Raw genomic sequence first — 19,882 nt, forward strand, 5'->3', positions numbered from 1 at the left:
CTGCGTGTACTGCTCCTTCTGTGTGCCAGGCCTTTCTCCTTCTCTAACAAACCCATCTTTAAGTGATCCCTTCCTGAGAGCCTTCCTTCTGTTCCTCTTCGGGGTCCCACAGTTTAGTCTTCTGGCCTTATTATAGTATTAATATTTGTTTCTGCAATAGCAGGACCTAATGCAATACATAGCGCATACTAGTCCTTAATGAATATTTGTTGACTTAACATCAGTTCAGTTCAGTTGCTCAGTCGTGTCCGACTCTTTGCGACCCCATGAATCGCAGCACGCCAGGCCTCCCTGTCCATCACCAACTCCCAGAGTTCACCCAAACTCATGTGCATCAAGTCAGTGATACCATCCAGCCATCTCATCCTCTGTCATCCCCTTCTCCTCCTGCCCCCAATCCCTCCCAGCATCAAGGTCTTTTCCAATGAGTCAACTCTTTGCATGAGGTGGCCAAAGTATTGGAATTTCAGCCTCAGCATCAGTCCTTCTAATGAACACCCAGGACTGATCTCCTTTAGGATAGACTTGTTGGATCTCCTTGCAGTCCAAGGGACTCTCAAGAGTCTTCTCCAGCACCACAGTTCAAAAGCATCAATTCTTCAGCACTCAGCTTTCTTCACAGACTGAACATATGAATGGACAAATACAGGCATACCTCATTGTGTTGCTGTTTGCTTTATTATGCTTTGTAGATAATTCTGTTTGTGTTACAAATTTAATGTTTGTGATAACCCTGTATTGAGCATTGAGCAAGTTTATTGGTACCATTTTTCTAACAGCATTTCCTCATTTCATGTCTCTACATCACATTTTAGTAATTCTTGCAATGTTTCAAGTCTTCCACCAGCAAAAGATTATGACTCACTAAAGGTTTTGATGATGGTTAGTATTTTTTAGCAATAAAGCATTTTTAAATTAATATATGTACATTTTTAAATATAAAGCTATTGCACACTTAATAGATTACAGTATAGTGTAAACATAACTTTCATATGCACTAGGAAAACAACAAATGCCTACGACTTATTTTACTGTGATATTCACTTTATTGCAGTGGTCTGGAACTAAACCCACAACATCTTCAAGGTATGCCTGTGACTGAATGACAAAAAACAATGAAATCAAGAGATTCCTATTTAATGTTCCCATGTTTTAGACTCAGTTCATCACTGCATTTCAGTGTAATCACTAACTCTTCAAACACACACTGAAGGGAATAGATACAGAATTCTGAGGAATAATTTTAATAGTTATTAGAAATGTTTGGCTTTAAATTGCATGCATTGGAGAAACCTCAGGATGTTTTTAGATCTGGAGGTAACCTGAGGAGATTTAGTAGGAAGATAGCTGTCAGCTGTGTGAAGAATGCATGCGAGGCGCCAAGAAACTCGTAGAAAAGAGGTTAAGTGGGGGCCATTGAACTTGATCCCTGGGTCAGGAAGATCCCCTGGAGTAGGAAATGGCAAACCATTCCTGTATTCTTGCCTGGAAAACCTTATGGACAGAGGAGCCTGGCAGGCTACAGTCCATGGGGTCAGAAAGAGTCAGAGATGACCGATCCGCACACACACACACACACACACACACACACACACACACACACACACACACACACACACACACACTGAACTTGAAGTGAGAGAGGCCAAAGGTTGGACAGTTTAGGCAGTGGTAGTGAGGGATGAAGAAGGGGCCCCAAATTTGAGGTAGGGGATCAGACTTAGGGGCAGGACATTATTGCATCTGCTAATTTGGAGACCTGAGAATTCACAGCAGGAAATCCAAAGATACAAGTGAGGGGTGGGACTTCAAAGGAGACTGGTGACCATATGATTGTAGGGGTCAGCAGATTGCTCATTCTCTCAGAGAGGCTCTATTTTATGTGGAAGAGGAGCTTTGTAAGTTACAGGCACTTTTATGAGTCAGGGAAGAATGAAAGGTCAAAGCCCATGTGTCCAGTGTGCTGGCTCTGCTGAACTGTTTCTCATCTAGTCGCCTGGGCTGGGGCTGGATTTCAGGCGGCCTGGTGTGAGAGAGGACAGGACAACTGTGATCGGCTGTGGACTAGCTATGCCTGGAGCTGCTGCTCTCCGTTTAGGATGTTGGCTTGAGAAACCAGGTCTGCGGTTTGTTAATAAAGCTGGCCTGGTGTTTGGAAGCACTGATGGTTCTGTCTGGGGTGGGACAGAGGACCAGAGGACCATGTCTTTTGAAATGGTCTAGAAGGCTAATTATTAAACTTTAATGAGAATAGAAATCACGTGGAGACTTTGTTAAAATGCAGATACTGAGTGAGTCTGAATGGAGCCGGAGATTCTGCATTTGCAAAAAGGCTCCCCTGGTGATTTCAGTTCTGCTGTTCTGCAACCACACTCAGACAGGCAAGGATATTCTCAGTGAAGACTCTTTCTAATTTTAACCCCCAAATGGACCATGTGCCGTGTAAAACATTGGGCCAATTAACACTTCGGTTTCCTAACCTATGTAATGCAAAGAGTGACCCGGTTACTCCTCGCTCTTACATTTCCTTTTTCGGGATATTCTGCGTGGGGGGACTTTGAGATACTTGGTGCAAAGGCACAAAGGAAAGGGTGGTAATTTATGTGCAGCTCCAATTCTAGTAACACTAGTGCTTCCATATTATGACTTAAGGATTGGCCTCAGACAGACCCTGGTATGGGCATACCTCAGAAATAGTTGGGATTTGGTTCTAGACCACTGCAATAAATCAAATATTGTAATAAAGCAAGTCACACAAATTTTTTTGGTTTCCCAATGCACATAAAAGTTGTGTTTACACAATACTGTAGTCTGTGCCATAGCATTATGTCTTAAAAACCAATGTACATAATTTAAAAATACTTTATTGCTAAAAAATAAAAAAAGCTAACCCTCATTTGCCAACATAGAGTTGCCAGAAACCTTCAGTTTGTAAAAACTGTAATATTTGTGAAGTGCAGTAAACAAAGTACAACAAAATGAGGTTCACCTGTACTGACCCCTGCTCTGCCTTTAACCAGCTAGGTAACCTCAAGCCGGTTATTTTACTTTTCTAAACCTGCTTACTTAAGCTATAAAATAAACATCTATACATTCACTGAACCTATGTTTATTGGCATCTGTTCCATACCAGACATTTTGCTGAAAGCTGAGGATATAACACTAAATGAGATTTTGCCCTCACCAAGCTCACAACCCAAAGGGGGAGATAGGAAAAAAAATGAAATAATTACACAGTATGCATTCGTGTAAAAATGTACAGGTGTTTTGATGAAAAGCCCAAAACATTAGAGGTATAAAATAAGGATGCTCTTGGGTGGCAAACATTCTGCTTAGATAGGAAGACAAGCCCGCCATGGAAAGAAAAAAAAAGAAAAGCATCAGAAGCAGAGAGAATGGTACTAACTTCCTTTGGCAGGAAAGAGCTTGAGTTGTGCTTAGGATTCTAAGTTCATTGTGGACAAAGTAAGTGATTTGACTGGGGCATAGGATCAGTTCAGTTCAGCTGCTCAGTCGTGTTCAACTCTTTGAGATCCCATGGACTGCAGCACGCCAGGCTTCCCTGTCCATCACCAACTCCTGGAACTTGCTCAAATGCATGTCCATTGAGTCAGTGATGCCATCCAACCATCTCATCCTCTGTCGTCCACTGCTCCTCCTACCTTTACTCTTTCCCAGCATCAGGGTCTTTTCTAGTGAGTCAGTTCTTCGCATCAGGTGCCCAAAGTATTGGAGCTTCAGCTTCAGCATCAGTCCTTCCAGTGAATATTCAGGGTTGATTTCCTTTAAGATTGACTGGTTTGATCTCCTTGGTGTCCAAGGGACTCTCAAGAGTTTTCCCCAGCACCACAGTTCAAAAGCATCAATTCTTTGGCGCTCAGCTTTCTATATGGTCCAACTCTCACATCCATACATGACTCTGGAAAAACCATAGCTTCAACTATAAGGACCTTTGTTGGTAATGTCTTTGCTTTTTAATATGCTGTCTAGGTTTGTCATAGCTTTTCTTCGAAGGACATAGGATGAGATCAGAAAAAGTGGAGCTAGATCATGTGGGACCACATGAACAAAAAAGTTTGGATTTTATTTTTCATGTAATAGAAGGCAATTGGAATGTCCTAAGGAGGAAAATGACATATTCTGATTTATTTATTTGTTTTTACAAAGTATCCCTCTGGCTGGTGTTTCTGGACCAGGCAGGCAGGGATCCAGAGGAGGAGTGAAGACTCTAGTTGGGAGATGAGCTAGCTAAGAAAGTGGACTAGTGCTCATGGCAGTAGAGATGCAAGGGATGTGTGGACAGATGGAGATATTTGGGAGGTAAAACTAAGAGGCCCTACTGATGGAACATGATCAAATGGGAGATTGGGGAAAATATAAGATTGAGATGAAGAGTGAAATCAAGGATGTCTCCTACATATCAAGTTTGGGCAACAGCATAGATGGTGGTATCATTTGTTGAGCTAGGAATGATTGGAGAAGAGCATGTGTGGAGAGAAGGGAATCAAGAATTCATGCAATGATAGATCTTATCACACAGAATGGGTCTGAGGGGAAATGCTATAGATATATATCCTTCAGTACAATGCCTAGCACTTCAATACTCAGTATTTTATTGTTTTTCTGTTAATATTATTATTACTCATGAAGGACTACTCATTGGAGACACCAGATGCCCTTGATCAGTAAAGACATGATAATTCCCTTGGACTCAATAATCATACTTTTATTTTCTCCAATGGAAAATAAATATTACTTTTGAAAACCCTGCAGTGGTGATAGAAGGATGGAATAGACTCACGTGTGCCTCGAGCAACATCAGTCAAACTTTCAGCCAAGTTTTGATTACAAGATCTTTCTGGCAATGATGTAAGAAGCAGAAAGAGCACAGCTGGATTTTCAGTACTAGGTGGATACCACATGTTCTGAAAATTGGAAAAAAGCATCTTCTGACTTGGAAATTGTGGTAATTTGTCTGGAGTAGTTAGAGGGAAAATAAATACAAACCTTCCCCTACCCCCAGCCCCTCATGGTACCATTTACAGAGTAAGTTGTCTGGCTGTAACTGTCCTGTTTGGTCTTTGCTAAACGTCCAGTCTTTTGGCCAGTGTTGTTAGGTGGGTGATTTTGCGCTCTGATTTCTATACCTATGGTTTATTTTTACTAGCATAGGAAAGTAGCATAGATTTTAGTAGTTTGGCAACCTAACTACATATTAGACTGCTGACAAATTAAAAAATAAGGGGTGTGAGGCCAATTCCATGAAACTTAGACAATCTAGTTTTTATACAGTTCCTACATGAGTTTGATGGGCTGGTCTACAAATGTCATTTGGAAACCATTGTTCTAATGGTTGGGGTGTTACGTTATGATTGCAAAACTCTAAATTCTATCCTTGCTTTTGCTAGTGACTAGCTTGCTGTGTGGCATTTGAGCAAGTCACCTCATAGTTATTAATGTGCAGTTTCCTGCCTTAAAATGAGATGTTTTAGCCTCTCTTACTCCATCAGGATAAAGAAAATACAGAGAGCTTTGAGTCAGTAGGATATCTCAGTTGAAAGGCACTTGCACTAGATTATCAAAAAAGTCTTGGAATCTGTCCTGGTGAGGACCTGTCTGTGTGCTTTGTCTAATATCCAATACCATCCTTCTTTGAAATGCAAACTGATTCACTTCATGACGTAAGAAATCTTTTTTTTTTTTTAATTCATACACATTATACAAAGGAGGTGGACCATTCTGAAAAAACCAATGTTTTCATAATGATTTTATAAGTGTCAGAGACTACCCCTCAAGATCACCAAACTAGAAGAAACACAGAGGCAGTTTGGGTATCACTCGGGATTAAAGTTCTGCCTTTGCTATATAGGCTTTAGTCCTCTTCAGGGACCTACGTGGAAATAAAATTTTCTGGAGCTGGGAGAAATACAACACGCCCTGAATCCCTGCTGCAATCACAGTACCTTTCTGAACAAAATGAAAAGAACCAGCCCATGGCACTCAGGTGTCAACCTCCACACCAGGGGCTCTCATTTCATAAGCCCGTGTAGATATGCCCCGTGGAGCTGCGAGACAGCCGGGGCTATGAAGAACGGACCAATCAAATGCTTTGTGAGAAGTCTGTGGGCGGAGCCTGAGTTGTGGCATCTGCTTGGGTGGCATGCAGAAGCCAGCCCCTGTATAAGGGAGGTGAAACTGTGAGGAGAATCCTTGAGGCTGAGGGGGCATAGGAATTCTTACAAGAAGGAAAAGGTATTTCCTAGGGAATCAGGACTCTACCAGTCTGTCCCTTGTCCTGCCTGCAGTGCCTCCTCTGGGGCACCAGTGTGAACTGTGCTGCTTCCGGCCACCACACAGCCTTCTTCCTCCCTCATCACCGATAGGACAGGTGGTTTGCAGCACAGGGCTCGTCACGTTGCCTGGGTACCACCCACAACATCCAACTCACTCTTCCCCAGCCAAGTTTGATCTGTCTGCCCTCACCTCTGAGACTATTAAACTGGCAAAGAGATATATGAAATCGACATTCTTGAATGGCTCTTCACTCCGGGCAAGGAAAAGCAGGACTGTTTCCATGGTTGAAGTGTTCCAACCAATTCAGAGAAAAATACCACATGAAGTCAAAATATTGTCGTCCTAGCCAACAAAGGGTTTTCCTTCATAGCCATGCTGACATGCAAGGTTTACAGCCTTGCCTCTCCCCTGGTGTCAATGGTATCGCTTGCTCTCTGCAGCCCGGGGATGTCAGTTCAGCCGAGGTGGGGGGCGGATTTAATCTGTGGGACGTGGTAGCAAGGAGAGAATCTCTGGGAGGATGTAAACTCTGTAGTGTGAAAAAGGAGTCGAATATCCAGTCTTGTAGAGAGACAAACAAGAGCTTCATTATAGTAAAAAGAACTGCCTGATTTCATTTATATCAAGTTCAAGAACAGGCAAAATAAATCCACGCTGATGAAAGTCAGAAGAGTATGGATTGCAGGGGTATTCAGTTGTGAAGGGAGATTTTTAGGGGGACTGGAAATTCTCTCTGTGTCTTGATCTGAGTGATGAGTACCCAGGTTATTCGCATGTAAAAATGTCTTGAGCTGTATACCGAGTTATGCATTTTCTATATGTAATTTATTGCTCAATGCAAAAATTTCAAATGAATCTTCTTCTTTCCTTTCTTTTTTTGGGGGTCACACTTACAAATGTGGCATCCAAATAAAGGACTGTTCAGTAGAGAAGAGATGTTATGGATACTCAAAGTGGATTGTAGAGCATAACATACAGGAAAACCTGACCCAGGAAGGACCATAGGATTCAGTGGCAGGCTGACGTGGGTCCAAATCCTGTCTGCAGCTTTAACTGTGGATCTTTGAGCTAGCTTTAAGTCTCTCAGGCTCAGTTTTCTTCTCTGAAATGTGGCTAATAATATTGACCTTTAACTGTTATTTGGGGGATTCGATGAAATAATGTGTGTAGGTATTTTGCCAAATACCTGAAATATAGCTCAAAAATAATATTTATTATTGACAGATACTAGATATATGTCCACATAAACTATGATGCTAAAGAATTCCAGTCATAAAATCAGGCTTCTTTTCTATAATACTACTGGGGATGAAGGTATGAATATGAATCTAAATAACTGTTTAACCATAAATCAAGTACTCCTTCATGAATAGCTAAATGGATATTGTTAAAATATGTTAAACTATTGTGGTGGATTAGTAGCTAAGTCATGTTCGACTCTTGAGACCCCATGCACTGTAGCACTCTAGGCTCCTCTGTCCATGGGGTTTTCCAGGCAAGAATACTGGAGGGCTGCCATTTCCTTCTATAGGGGATCTTCCAGACCCAGGAACTGAACCCAGGTCTCCTGCATTGCAGGTGGATTCTTTACTGACTGAGATATGAGAGAAGCCCTTTAAACTATTAAAATGTATAATGTTAAACTATTAAAATTTATAATGTTAATCTATTAAAATTTATTTAAATTACTCAAAATCAACTACATTCTAGGCTGTAGGATCTTGGTAAAATTACTGAACATCTTGGAGTAGTTTCTTTATCTATGAAATGGGAATGATAATACTACTTCAGTAGAAATATCCTGGTGATTTGGTTTACTAAAATATTTAGTGTACTCTGCAGTGTGCTTAATGCACTGTGAGTTTTGGTTAAATAATTCAGTTTGGTAAATATTTCATTAATGCCTAATGTAAGACAGATTTTTTGTTGTTTTGGGGAATCGAAATTAAAAATAAATTTCAATTTATTCACAATCCTTGCCTTCAGGCAGCTTCCAGCCTAGTGGGAAAGACAAACATATACACATTTATAAAATAATTTGATAAATGTTATACTAATATAATATTAGAATACTGGCAAAGCATACAGGAGGCATTGTACAGAAGTCCATTAAAAGTGTGTGAGTGAGGGCCACATTTAAATTTTCAAAGGGCATTATGATACTGGAAAATAACAATTCAAGGTCATCATGTAATTGAATCAGTGGTTGTTGTTGTTTAGTTGCTAAGGCGTGTCTGACTCTGTAACCTCATGGACTGTAGCCGGGCAGGCTCCTCTGTCCATGCGATTTCCCAGGCAAGAATACTGGAGTGGGTTGCCATTTCCTCCTCCATGGGATCTTCCTGACCCAGGGATTGAGCCTGCTTCTCCTGCATTGGCAGGCAGGTTCTTTACCACTGAGCCACCAGGGAAGCCCTTGAATCAATGGACAAAGGATTATTTCTATTTTAGAATCACAAGATTATCTGACTGGGAATGTTCTGAATCAGAACTGGATGTGTTAAAACAGCAAATGGAAAGCACTTTCAGTTTGGCAATGAGTTAGGAAGGAAATGGGATGGAGTTTGAAGTGGTAAGCCCTAATCCTACTGACTGTCGACTACCTCAAATGCAGTTCCTCTGGGTGCATGGGAAGGAAGGGCAGTTATTCCAGGACAGTATTGAGTCATTTCTACATTGAGAATCTGATGAAAGCTATGAATACTTTCCAAGAAAAAAAAAAAAAAAAAAAAGGTGTCAGCAAACAAAATGGCCATAGTCATTTCCAGCAATACTCTTGCCCTTATGAAATTCAGGGTAAGACCTTCTGTTTTAAGAAGGCCCCCCACTGCTGTATCTTTTCTCCTCTCTGGAGAACCAATAAATATTGGCAGCTTCATTGATTCCATTACCGTATTCATACTGATGATCCTCAGATGATTTCTGGGTAATCCCCTGAGTGTGTGATAACCTTTGCTGTACGCCATCCTACCTGGTATTTCCCAGTGCACTTAAGTGTGAGACTGCTCCAAGATGACAACCTTAGAGAAAACCCAACTGCAAAATCTAGATGCTGCATACGTAGTTAACAAGGTCTCTGGAGAGGAATATACCAATATTACTACATAGCAGCTAATGCAATCACTACCGTAAAGTGCATTATTACTATTTTTCCTTCCATGGCTTAGAAATTAGGATAAAGAGGTAAGACACTGGGTTAACAAGAACCCACTGCTCCCATCTATTGGCTAATCCCGGTCCATGTTGCTGAGGGTCCTGACTTCTCTCATAACCTCCTTGAGGATTCTGATGGACCTTTTTGTTTTGTCTTGTTAGCAAGTCCCTGAAGATCCAGTGCCTGGAGAGTGGAATCTGGGAGCAAGGCAGCTGTGTCCCAGTGGTGTGCGAGCCCCCCTCCCCTGTCTTTGAAGGCATGTATGAATGCACCAATGGCTTTGAGCTCGACAGCCAGTGTTTTATCAACTGTAACCAGGAAAGTAAAAGGGTAAGGATGACTTGAACTTTATTTTGGATCAGGCCGTGCTTCAATCTTGGTGACCAATCCGAGAATGTTGAATAAAATAAATGAATGGCAACAGGCAGGGCCTAAGTTGGGATTCTAACCAGAGATGTTGATATCATTTAATAGGAAATTAAGAAGATACTACATTCTTGGAAGAGTCTCTCCTCTTGGACAAGAAGAACAACCTGATAGGTTAGATACCTGGGTAAACTGCAAAAAGGCTCAGATTCTGATTTGGCAATATGATTTCCCCCAAACTAACTTGGCTAGAAATGCTGGTATCATACTTTTTAATAGAAAACAGTCTTGAACAGAAACACAAATTCCTCAGCAAAGGCAAAGCTGAAAGCACTGTTGGACTGTTGTTCTCCCTAGGATTTTGGCGCAAGAGGTCTCAAACAAAAACCACAGTCTTATCTTGGTTATGCAACTAAAATCAATTTTATTTTAGAAGCTTTTCAAGTACCCTACACAAACCCAAGACAGGAAGTTAAGCAGACTTTCTAAGCAGAGATCAGTGACCTTGCCTTCTCTCCTGGCACATGCCTTTATCTCAATGTTCAGTACTCCAAGGTAAAGGCCACAGGACACATGTGAAAAGAATATGCCATGAAATGAATGTCCTGGGAAATCAAGCACGCCTGCTTGCACTAATTGTTTAAGGGCTCAAGGAGTTTGCCAGATGAAGGGAGAGTTTATCTGTAATTCTAAAATCTTATTTTCTTGGGCTTTGTGAGTTAGTGCTGTTCTCTATGTTCTGCATATAAGATACTTGGTGATTACTGGGGACATGAAGCCAAGAGTTACGCAAACAAGCACACATGTAGAGAAAGGGAATAGAACTTTGATGAGATGAAAAGCAGCTATGACGTGTCCATTCAAGCAGACAGAAAAGCAAAAAGCACCTTCAGAAAAATTATAAATTAGTCCCACTGGCTCAAACTCATCTTGCAAAAAATCTGACATTTGCCACAAGCAGCATTTGTGGGAGAGTATGAATGGTTCAATGCAAAAACGACACTATCTGGGAAAAAAATTTCCCAAAGCTATCTCAGAATACATGAGTCACATTTGGTAGCTTACTGTAGCCTTATATCCAAAGGAAAACACACTGTTAATGATTTTCTAATGACAAAATTATTCATGATTCCTTCACATCAAAACAGCAAAAAACTTGGCTTGACATTTTTGGGGAAAAGTCAACAGCAACATAGTTTATTATCTCAATAGTGTCTTTTAGTCTAGGTTCTACAATCGGAGAACACTACCATTTAAGCAGACCACTTTTGCCCACACCCTAAAATAAGTTAGCAAAACTATAATGTCCATGTTTTCAACTTTTGATATTCTAGCTTCCCATCCGCTGCACAAAGGAGGGACGGTGGAGCGAGGAGTTCAAGTTATGTGAGAACCTACGAGGGGAATGCCCACCACCCACCTCAGACCCAAAATTTGTGGAGTACAAGTGTGAACAAGGACACGGGATAGGTATGTTTGGAAAGAGATGCTGATTTCTGCTCCCAAGTAGTCCTTCTATTAGGCCTGGCTGAGTCTTAGATCAGCTCCATCATTCTGCCTGAGGAGTGGACAGAAATTCAAGTTGACTTTTAGCTGCTTCAGTTAAAGTGAAATTTATGACATTTTTCCCCCCACTCCTCCACACACATGTAATGCTGGTGGTGCTGCTGAGCGATTTGTGTAGTGTTTGGTCATGTTACCCAGTACAGCCTGAAAATGGATTGATTTTTTGGTAGGAGTTGCAGTTCAAAGAGGAAAGGTGGGAATGTGTAGCCGCATCCCACACATGCACTGGACACCTGCTTCATACTCTCTGATGCTGTACCTTGAGCAGAGAGTTCCCACAAGGAGCAATTTGAGATTGTCTTTGCTTGCCTGGGTCAGCAGCCATTCTTTCTCTATGGTGAACCTGGCTCCAGAACCTAGGGACAACTTTTCTTTTTTAACTGGGGGATAGTTGTTTTACAATGTGTTAGTTTCTGCTGCACAGTGAAGTGAATAAGCTATATGTATGCATATATTCGCCCCCTCTTGGACCTCCTCCCACCCCTCACCCCACCTATCTAGGTCATCACAGAGCACCAAGCTGAACTCCCTGTGTTATGCAGCAGGTTCCCACTAGCTATCTGTTTTACACATGGTAGTGTATAAATGTCAATGCTCCTCTCTCAACTCATCCCACCATTCATTTGCCCCTTGTGTCTACATGTATATTCTCTATGTCTGTGTCTCTATTCCTGCCCTGCAAATAGGTTCATCTGTACCATTTTTCTAGATTCCATATATACGTATTCAGTTCAGTTCAGTTCAGTCACTCAGTTGTGTCCAGCTCTTCACAACCCCATGAACTGCAGCACGCCAGGCCTCCCTGTCCATCACCAACTCCTGGAGTCCACCCAAACCCACGTCCATTGAGTCGGTAATGCCATCCAACCATCTCATCCTCTGTTGTCCCCTTCTCCTCCTGCCCTTAATCTCTCCCAGCATCAGGGTCTTTTCCAGTGATATATGTATTAATATACAATATTTGTTTTTCTCTTTCTGACTTCTACACTCTGTATGACAGTCTCTAGGTAGATCCATGTCTCTACAAATGACTCAATTTCTTTCCTTTCTATGGCTAAATAATATTCCATTGTATATACGTGCTACATCTTCTTTATCCATTCATCTGTTGATAGATATTTAGGTTGCTTCCATGCCCTGGATATTGTAAATAGTGCTGTATGAACATCGGGGCGCATATGTCTTTTGAATTATGAAGTAAGTGAAGTTAAAAGTCTGTGTGGCCAGGGATAATTTAAAGTGAAATTAACTCAAATTGGCACTGTCTGAACTTAAGCATCATAGAAAAGAGATCCTGTTTGTGAAAAAACTGTTGAGACTAACCCTAGGTTTTTAATTGCATGAGCAAGGAGTAATTTTCCAAGTCATTCTAACATGTGTAATGTCAGTAAATAAAACTTGAATTAATGAGAATGCTTGTTAGTTTCTGAGACTGTTCTTGACCATCTTCAATTTGCTGTTTGCACTGAGAAATCTTGTGGCCAGACAAGGAGTAGTAGGATGCTGAGACTGCTTCTCACGTGGTGCCTCAGGAGAAAATTCTTATATCCCCACCCTCTAATTTCTACATTAATGTATCATACACTCACATGTGTAGAGTCCTTAAGATTCATGTAATTCTTCGAGTTATACAAGTCAGTGTGAAACAGGAATAGAGATAACACTGTGAAGAAACTTGGAGATCATAAAATCTTTAGATGAGGAAATTGAGAACCTTGAGAGTCTGCTTTCTTTGAATAGAATTTTAGAAGATACTCAGGCTTCATGTACAAAGAAATAGAGTGGGATTTTCCTTTGAAAGGCCACCACAGGACCAAAATCTCTGCTTTTGATTTCTCCTCATTTCCTCTTTTAAGCAGTAGGTTTCTTGGCTATCAGAGTAATGATCCTCAGTGTTGCAGGCATTATAAATCCACCTTCATGATTTGTGGGTCATTTTCTCCCCAGTTAATAAAGTTTTTAGATAATAGATCCTGCAATTATCAGCTTCAGGAAATCATATAAGCAGAAATGCTATTAAAAATACTTAAAAGGCATCAACCAATCAGTATAGACCTTAGCTGGCCAGAGTCCTGGAGTGGGGTCTCAGAGGTCTGCAGAGCAGGAATTAAATCTTTTATTGCTGGGTCATACAGAGATTTCAGGGATTCTAGAGGAAGGGGTATATGTGACCAGAAAGGGAAAGAGCACTTCCAAGTGCAGTGGTTCTTTACTGGTGAGTGTAGGAGCATCCCGACAGGTGCATAGTCAAAGAGTATCAGCCTTGCCGGTGACCATGTTAATGAGGTGATCTACAATGTAGAATGATGGACTCTGTGGACATGAATTTGAGTAGACTCCCAGGAGACACTGGAGGACAGGGAAGCGTGGTGTGCTGCAGTCTATGATGTTGCAAAGAGTCAGACATGACTTAGCGACTGAACAACAACACAATGTAGAAAGCAATTGTTTTTTTGAAAAACAAAGCTAATGATTCCAAGATGTGAAGTTCAAGTGTCTGTTGTAAATTTCTGTTCCTTCAGGTGCAGTGTGTTCCCCATTGTGTATCGTCCTCCCTAGTGATCCTGTAATCCTTCCTGAGAATGTCACTACTGACACTCTGGAGCACTGGATGGAACCCGTCAGAGTACAGGTGAGGAAAGAGTCATTTTTATATGCTAAGGAGGTAAGACACTAAGCAATTCTCAACTGGCGGCATATTCCCAGGTGTAATTTCAGAGGCTTTCAAAGCATCCTTAGAACGAACAACAACATGGATCATTCCTAGAGAGAAGAACTGAAAATAAATAAGAAAAGAGAAAAGCTTGAAAAAAGATGACCCATATCCAAAGGAAAGTTTAAAAGAATATAGAAGGATGACCAAGAGGCATAAACTATGATAATACAGGAAGGAAATTTAAAGAGAAAATTACCACTAATAAAAAAAAAGATTGTAAATCAATTCTATTCCTATAAAAAGCTTTTTAAAAAATAGAACAGCAAAAATATAAGATAAACCACAATTATGAATAAAGAGAAGAGTAGAGAGGAAAGGATAAAACAATGAAAAAAAACTGAAAACAGGGAAAGAATGATGAAAGGAAGCAAGAGAAGTTGACTTTATTTATTTAATTCATTTTATTTTTTAATGGCTGTGCTGGGTCTTCAGTGCTGTGCACGGGCTTTCTCTAGTTGTGGTTCGTGGACTCCAAGGTGCACAGGATTAAGCAATGACGCACAAGCTTAGTTGACCTGAGGCATGTGGGATCGTCCCACACCAGGGATCGAACCCATGTCCTCTAATTGGCAGACAGATTCTTAGCCACTGGACCACCATGGATGTCCCTCCTCTGGTTTCTTAACTACTTTAGCTCCTGACTCATAGTTTCATACCTAATACTACTGGCATAACTCTTACTGAATTCAACATCCACACATCTGGTCCTTCTGAAACCTTGGTCCTCAGTTCCATAGCCTCCTCTGATCACCTTTGCCTCCCTAACTTCCTCTCTCACACGCCTTCCTTGGCTCACTCTAATCTTGCTACAGTAGCTCTTGGCTGATTCTTGAACATGCCTGACACATCCCACCTCAGGACCTTTGCCCCGTGGTTCCCTCTGCCTGGTATGCTCTTCTCCTGGGTATCTTCATGTTCTGCTCCTCAGCTTCCTTCAGAAATTTACTCAAATGTCAGGAAGGCCTCCCTTGACTACGCTATCTAAAATGTTAACTCCCCTACTCTTTTGTCTCTTTTCCCTCTTTTATCTTTTTCTCCTTAGGACTTATCATGACCACGCATAGTATATATTTAACTCATTTATCTTATATATTAATCAGTCTCTTTCTGCCACTAGAATAAAAAGATCAGTGAAGAATTATGGTTCACTACTATATCCCAGATCCTAGAATACTACCTACTATGTAGTAAGTGTTCAATAAATACTTGTGTGAAATGAATAAATGAAAAAGAGAAAGATGGAGAAGATGGTAATACATTATTTCTTCTTAGAATGGGAGGATGGGGATATCAGAAAGCCTGGGAGATGGCTTGTTTTATTAAACTAACAAACAAAAACCTTAGAAGTTTGTTCTTGCAGAGTGACCAAGACATAGACTCTAGAGAGGTACCACATTTCATTTGGAAATCATTCTCAGATTGCTCCCTTTAACTCACAGGCTAATTGTGCTGTGTTATTGGCGAGGATGTGTGTTAAAGCAGGAGGATAAGGGACAAATACTTAAGTGTGATTCAGGGGTGGGGGATAGGAGGAATGTGACCCTATCAATTCAGTCACTCAGCAAACACTTATTGGGGTTTACTGTGTGCCCTAGAACTATGCTAAGTGCTGGGAATATGAAGAGGGAAAAATGAGAGTCCCTCTGTTTTCAAGAGTTACAATCTGGCCATAAAAATGAACGTTTATAATAATGCAACATGAGAAGTGCCTTGTTTGTGGTAGAGAACTATAGGAACACCCAAGAGGAAGCAACTAATTCTTCTGCTCAGGAACTCTGGGTGGGTTGGGGGTGGGGGGGGTTTTGCATTGTCGTTCAATCATGTCAGACTCTTCGGGACCCCATGAAGTGTCATCTGTCAGATTCTTCTGTCCATGGCGTTCTCCAGGCAAAAATACCAGAATGGGTTGCCATTCCCTTCTCCAGGGGATCTTTCCAACCCTGGTCTCTGCAACCCCTGCATTGCAGACAGATTCTTTATCATCTGAGCCACCAGGGAAGACCTTGGAGTTGGGGAAGGAGCAGTAGACCAGGAAGCTTTTTCTTTGGGTCAGAAACTATGATCGAAGGGAACAGTCTAGTGGGTAAGAAGTTCTGTGTGTCTGCAACCAGAGTATGTGCTGTGGTGAGGGAGAGAGGAGATGGGAGCTAGGTAGATGGGATAGGACAGAGGCAGGTGGACGAGACCCTGTAGTGCCTGGTGAACTCCTCTGAGGATGTTGAACCCAAAGAGAAAACTGCACCAGTGGGAGGGACGCTGGGAAGTCCAGTTGGAAGTGGAAAGGAGAAAGCCAGAAAAAACACCTTGCCTGGTTCTCCCATCCCCTGGCCTTTCCAGACTTTCTGTACTATTTCCCACAATCTGTTGTGAAGGTTTAGCTGGAATTAGAATACCTGAAGAAAGGACTTCTGCCTCGTGTTCCTGGGGTGCCAGACAGAGTAGCCCCTGTCAGTCCCTCTAACTCAACGTATGTGAAAGACTTCTCTTTCTCTATAAACAGCTAAAGGGGGAAAGGCTTGGAACTTTTACAATCCATTTTCTCCACCTGAGAGATGAACTGCTTCAGGAACCCTTCTACACCTACTGTAGCATCTGCCCAACAAGGTATTTGATGAGCATAGTCGGTGGATTCAGGGTTTTTGAGACCAGAGTGCAGGCCTCTGAGTGATAGGGGTTCTTCCACTTCCACTTTCTGAATGGGACTTCAGAAAGAGCAGTTCACTTTTCTTCATAAAGACAGCAGAGACTTGACTATTTCCCAACTGGAAAACAGTATCTTCTGTTTTATTAAAACCTCTCCTTTCTCCACTGTCCTACAGGGGAGTCACTATTATTTATTTACCTCTATTCCAAAGCATTTTGTTCATGTTTATATTCCTACTTCCTTTTTCAGCACTGGGCAAATTGTAGGTGTCTTATAAATGTTGGTTGAGTAAGCAAAGAAATTGCTATGGCATCATTTTCTACTTTGGAAGTAAATACATATTTTCTCCTCAAACTGGGTATGTTGCTGCAGCTTCCTACAGTTATATATAATTATATCCTTGTCAATTGCAAGTTGCAAACCCCAGAGAGAAAATGCAGAATTTATTTTCTTCTTAAGCCAAACATCGAACGTTATCATTTGTATCACTGCATTTATCATGACTATGGTCTAGTAAGTAAATTCCTGGTTTTGGAAAATAGGTTATCCAAGCACAATTTTGAGGATGATAACATCTAAGGAACACTGTAGATCTTGGGATAAAAAAAATTGTGTTTAAAAGAAAAGTTCAGTTTTTATTCATAATCTCTGTTCTTCACGAGCTACATAATTTTAGGCTGCTTAACTGTTCGGTGACTCCATTTCCTTATGTGTAAAATAGGTATAATACTTGACTCAAAAGGTTAGTATGAGTATGAGATGAGAAGCATATGACTAGAATTTAATTTTGTGATTGATGCATAATAATCTTTCTTGGTTGGTTGTCATTCCTACTGGAGACAAGCTGCTTCCCCTCACTTCTGCCTGCCTCTTCTCATCTGTAATGACACACCATGCTTTTTATAATTTGGAGACGCAAGTAAATAATGTAGTGGTGGGTCACAGTGTGCAGTATGGCAGGCAGCACCATTACTTTAGTGGCATCCTTGAGACTTGCGTCGTATTTCTGTGTGAAAATAAAGTGAAATAATTAAATTAGCTGCTTCCAACACTGTAGTGGAAGAATTGAAGTAACTCACCAAATGAACTTCATTCTTACCTTGAAAGAGTAATTTGTTCCTTAAAAAACCCAAAAGTCAGAAGTTCAAAGGTTGAAAGCATAATTGACATTTCCTGAATCCCCAAATCAGTATTTTTTATGCCAAAAGGAAGCCAAGGGTTAATCCAATGTTAATATTCATTATCGTACAGTCGCTAACCACCATGCTGTTACCTGTACTCTCTCAGCTCTTTTATAGATATAATGAAATTAACAAGGATTGCTTACAAATGAAGCTTACATGGGATGCTTCACCTTTAGGGAATTGAAACAGAAAAACAAGAAAAAGTCAATGGAAGCACAGGAGACAATGATGAGGTTATTACGCTTGTGTTCCCAGATCCTCAGAAATGAGATTATGCACTAACCACAGATGACCCATGGTGTCTGCCATTTTGTGGCATTCAATGGCTCTTGAGGGGTGGGAGATCTAAGCCTGTCCTCACGTCATGCGAGTGTATGTTCCTCGGTTCTTGGTCTCGTCACAACAAAGTTTTGGAGTGATGGACATTAAAGCCCCCTGGGCGAGTCACAGCTCTCAGGTCTTGGATAGACTGTGTTATAGTTCTCAGGTCTCGAAAGGACCATGTGATAGCTCTTAGACAAATCAGTGTTACAGCTCAGTGTTACAGCTCTATTTTATTTAGAAGATAGCAGGAAAATCCATCTCTGAGGCGTGAGGGCACGTCGATCCAAAGACGCGAAGAGAAGAGCACCCCAGCGCAGGGGTTGGGGGGAGAGAGAGCTAGCTTTGGCTCCTCTTTTTATATGTTTTTTCTCTCCCTGGGCCTGTCCAATGTAGATTGGGCCAGCCAGGAGTGTTGGTTGTTTTATCTGAGGTCCTCACTCCAGTCCTCAAATCTTCTTTTGTTCTATTTTCGCGGGCTTTTCCCTTCCTTGTCTTTTAGCCGCCGCCATCTTGGACTCCTTTAACACTCACAAAGAAGTGCCTATTACACCAAAGCAGTTGTATTAAATGAAAATCTTCCTCAAGCATCGATTTATCTTGAAGGATGTTCCACATTACGCTCAGTCTTAAGTTTTGGTGTCCTTTAGAATCACTTCGGCAGTTTGTAAAGGGAGCAGAACTGTCTTCCCCTCTTCAGAGAGGCTCACAATGCCTTGGGGTATGTATTTTTTAACAGGCACCCCAAGTAACTCCCGTGTAAAACTTTGCAAAACACTGCTATTATAAAATAAAATTCTGGCAACATAAACGTTTTAAGTAAAAGCACACCTATTTGGAGCCTGGCTCATTTGTTTAGTAAATGATGATCTCCTATTACATGTAAACCCCTGCTATCTCCCATACTTCAAATACCTGGTATCTGGCAAGACAACAGAGCAGTGGATTAAATTGCATCATTTTCTCTAGTCTGCTTCCAATGATTTCATTCTTTGTAATAAAAATGATGTCTTACATTTGGATAACACTTTATTGCCTGCAAAGTTGTATATATAAAATATATATTTTAGATATTTATAATTTCATTTGAATCTTCTCATAAACCAATAAACTAGGGGGGAAAGATTTTATTATCCTTATTTCACAGACAAATTAGATATTGTCGGATTATCTGTCCAAGTTTGCACAGCTTTCAAGAATTGGAGAGAGCAGTGCAACAAACTTTTCTGACTTCAAGTTCAGTGATTTCCCCTGAATCACCATGTTTTCTGTAGTCTGGTGTACATTTGGGTTACTTTCCCCATCAAATAAAAAAGAAGTCCCTTGTCACAACCATGAGAGCCTCCTCGTTCCCACACTTTCCTTCCCTCCCTGTGAAGTCTAATAAAATAATTGAGAAGTATTTCCCTATAGTACTGCTTTTCCTTATTGTGAGTTTGTTTTTAAAGAACAATCAAGTAAACTTTTCAGGTAGCTATAAAATTTGTTTACCTGTCTTTGGGGATTCTGCTGGATTTTACTCCTGAAAATGATACCTGAGTCCTAGAATAATATACTTTTCATTAAAGGAAGAATTTCCAAGAACTTGGGTAGTAAGGGATTTTGACGAAAAACAACTCCAAGTGGCAACTGTCATA

The 19,882-nt window shown here is 40.9% G+C and overlaps 1 protein-coding gene across 1 annotated transcript in view; it reads left to right on the plus strand.

Annotated features, from left to right (window-relative positions):
* The window catches only part of PAPPA2 (pappalysin 2), a 309,776-nt gene that overhangs the window by 240,768 nt on the left and 49,126 nt on the right, over window positions 1–19,882 (plus strand). The window contains exons 17-19 of the mRNA XM_068986447.1: window positions 9,610–9,778; window positions 11,149–11,284; window positions 13,903–14,012. Coding sequence (XP_068842548.1) covers window positions 9,610–9,778; window positions 11,149–11,284; window positions 13,903–14,012 — 415 coding nt within the window. The remainder of the gene's footprint in view (window positions 1–9,609; window positions 9,779–11,148; window positions 11,285–13,902; window positions 14,013–19,882) is intronic.

This window comes from Capricornis sumatraensis, chromosome 14 (genome assembly GCF_032405125.1).
Source record: "Capricornis sumatraensis isolate serow.1 chromosome 14, serow.2, whole genome shotgun sequence".
NCBI lineage: Eukaryota > Metazoa > Chordata > Mammalia > Artiodactyla > Bovidae > Capricornis > Capricornis sumatraensis.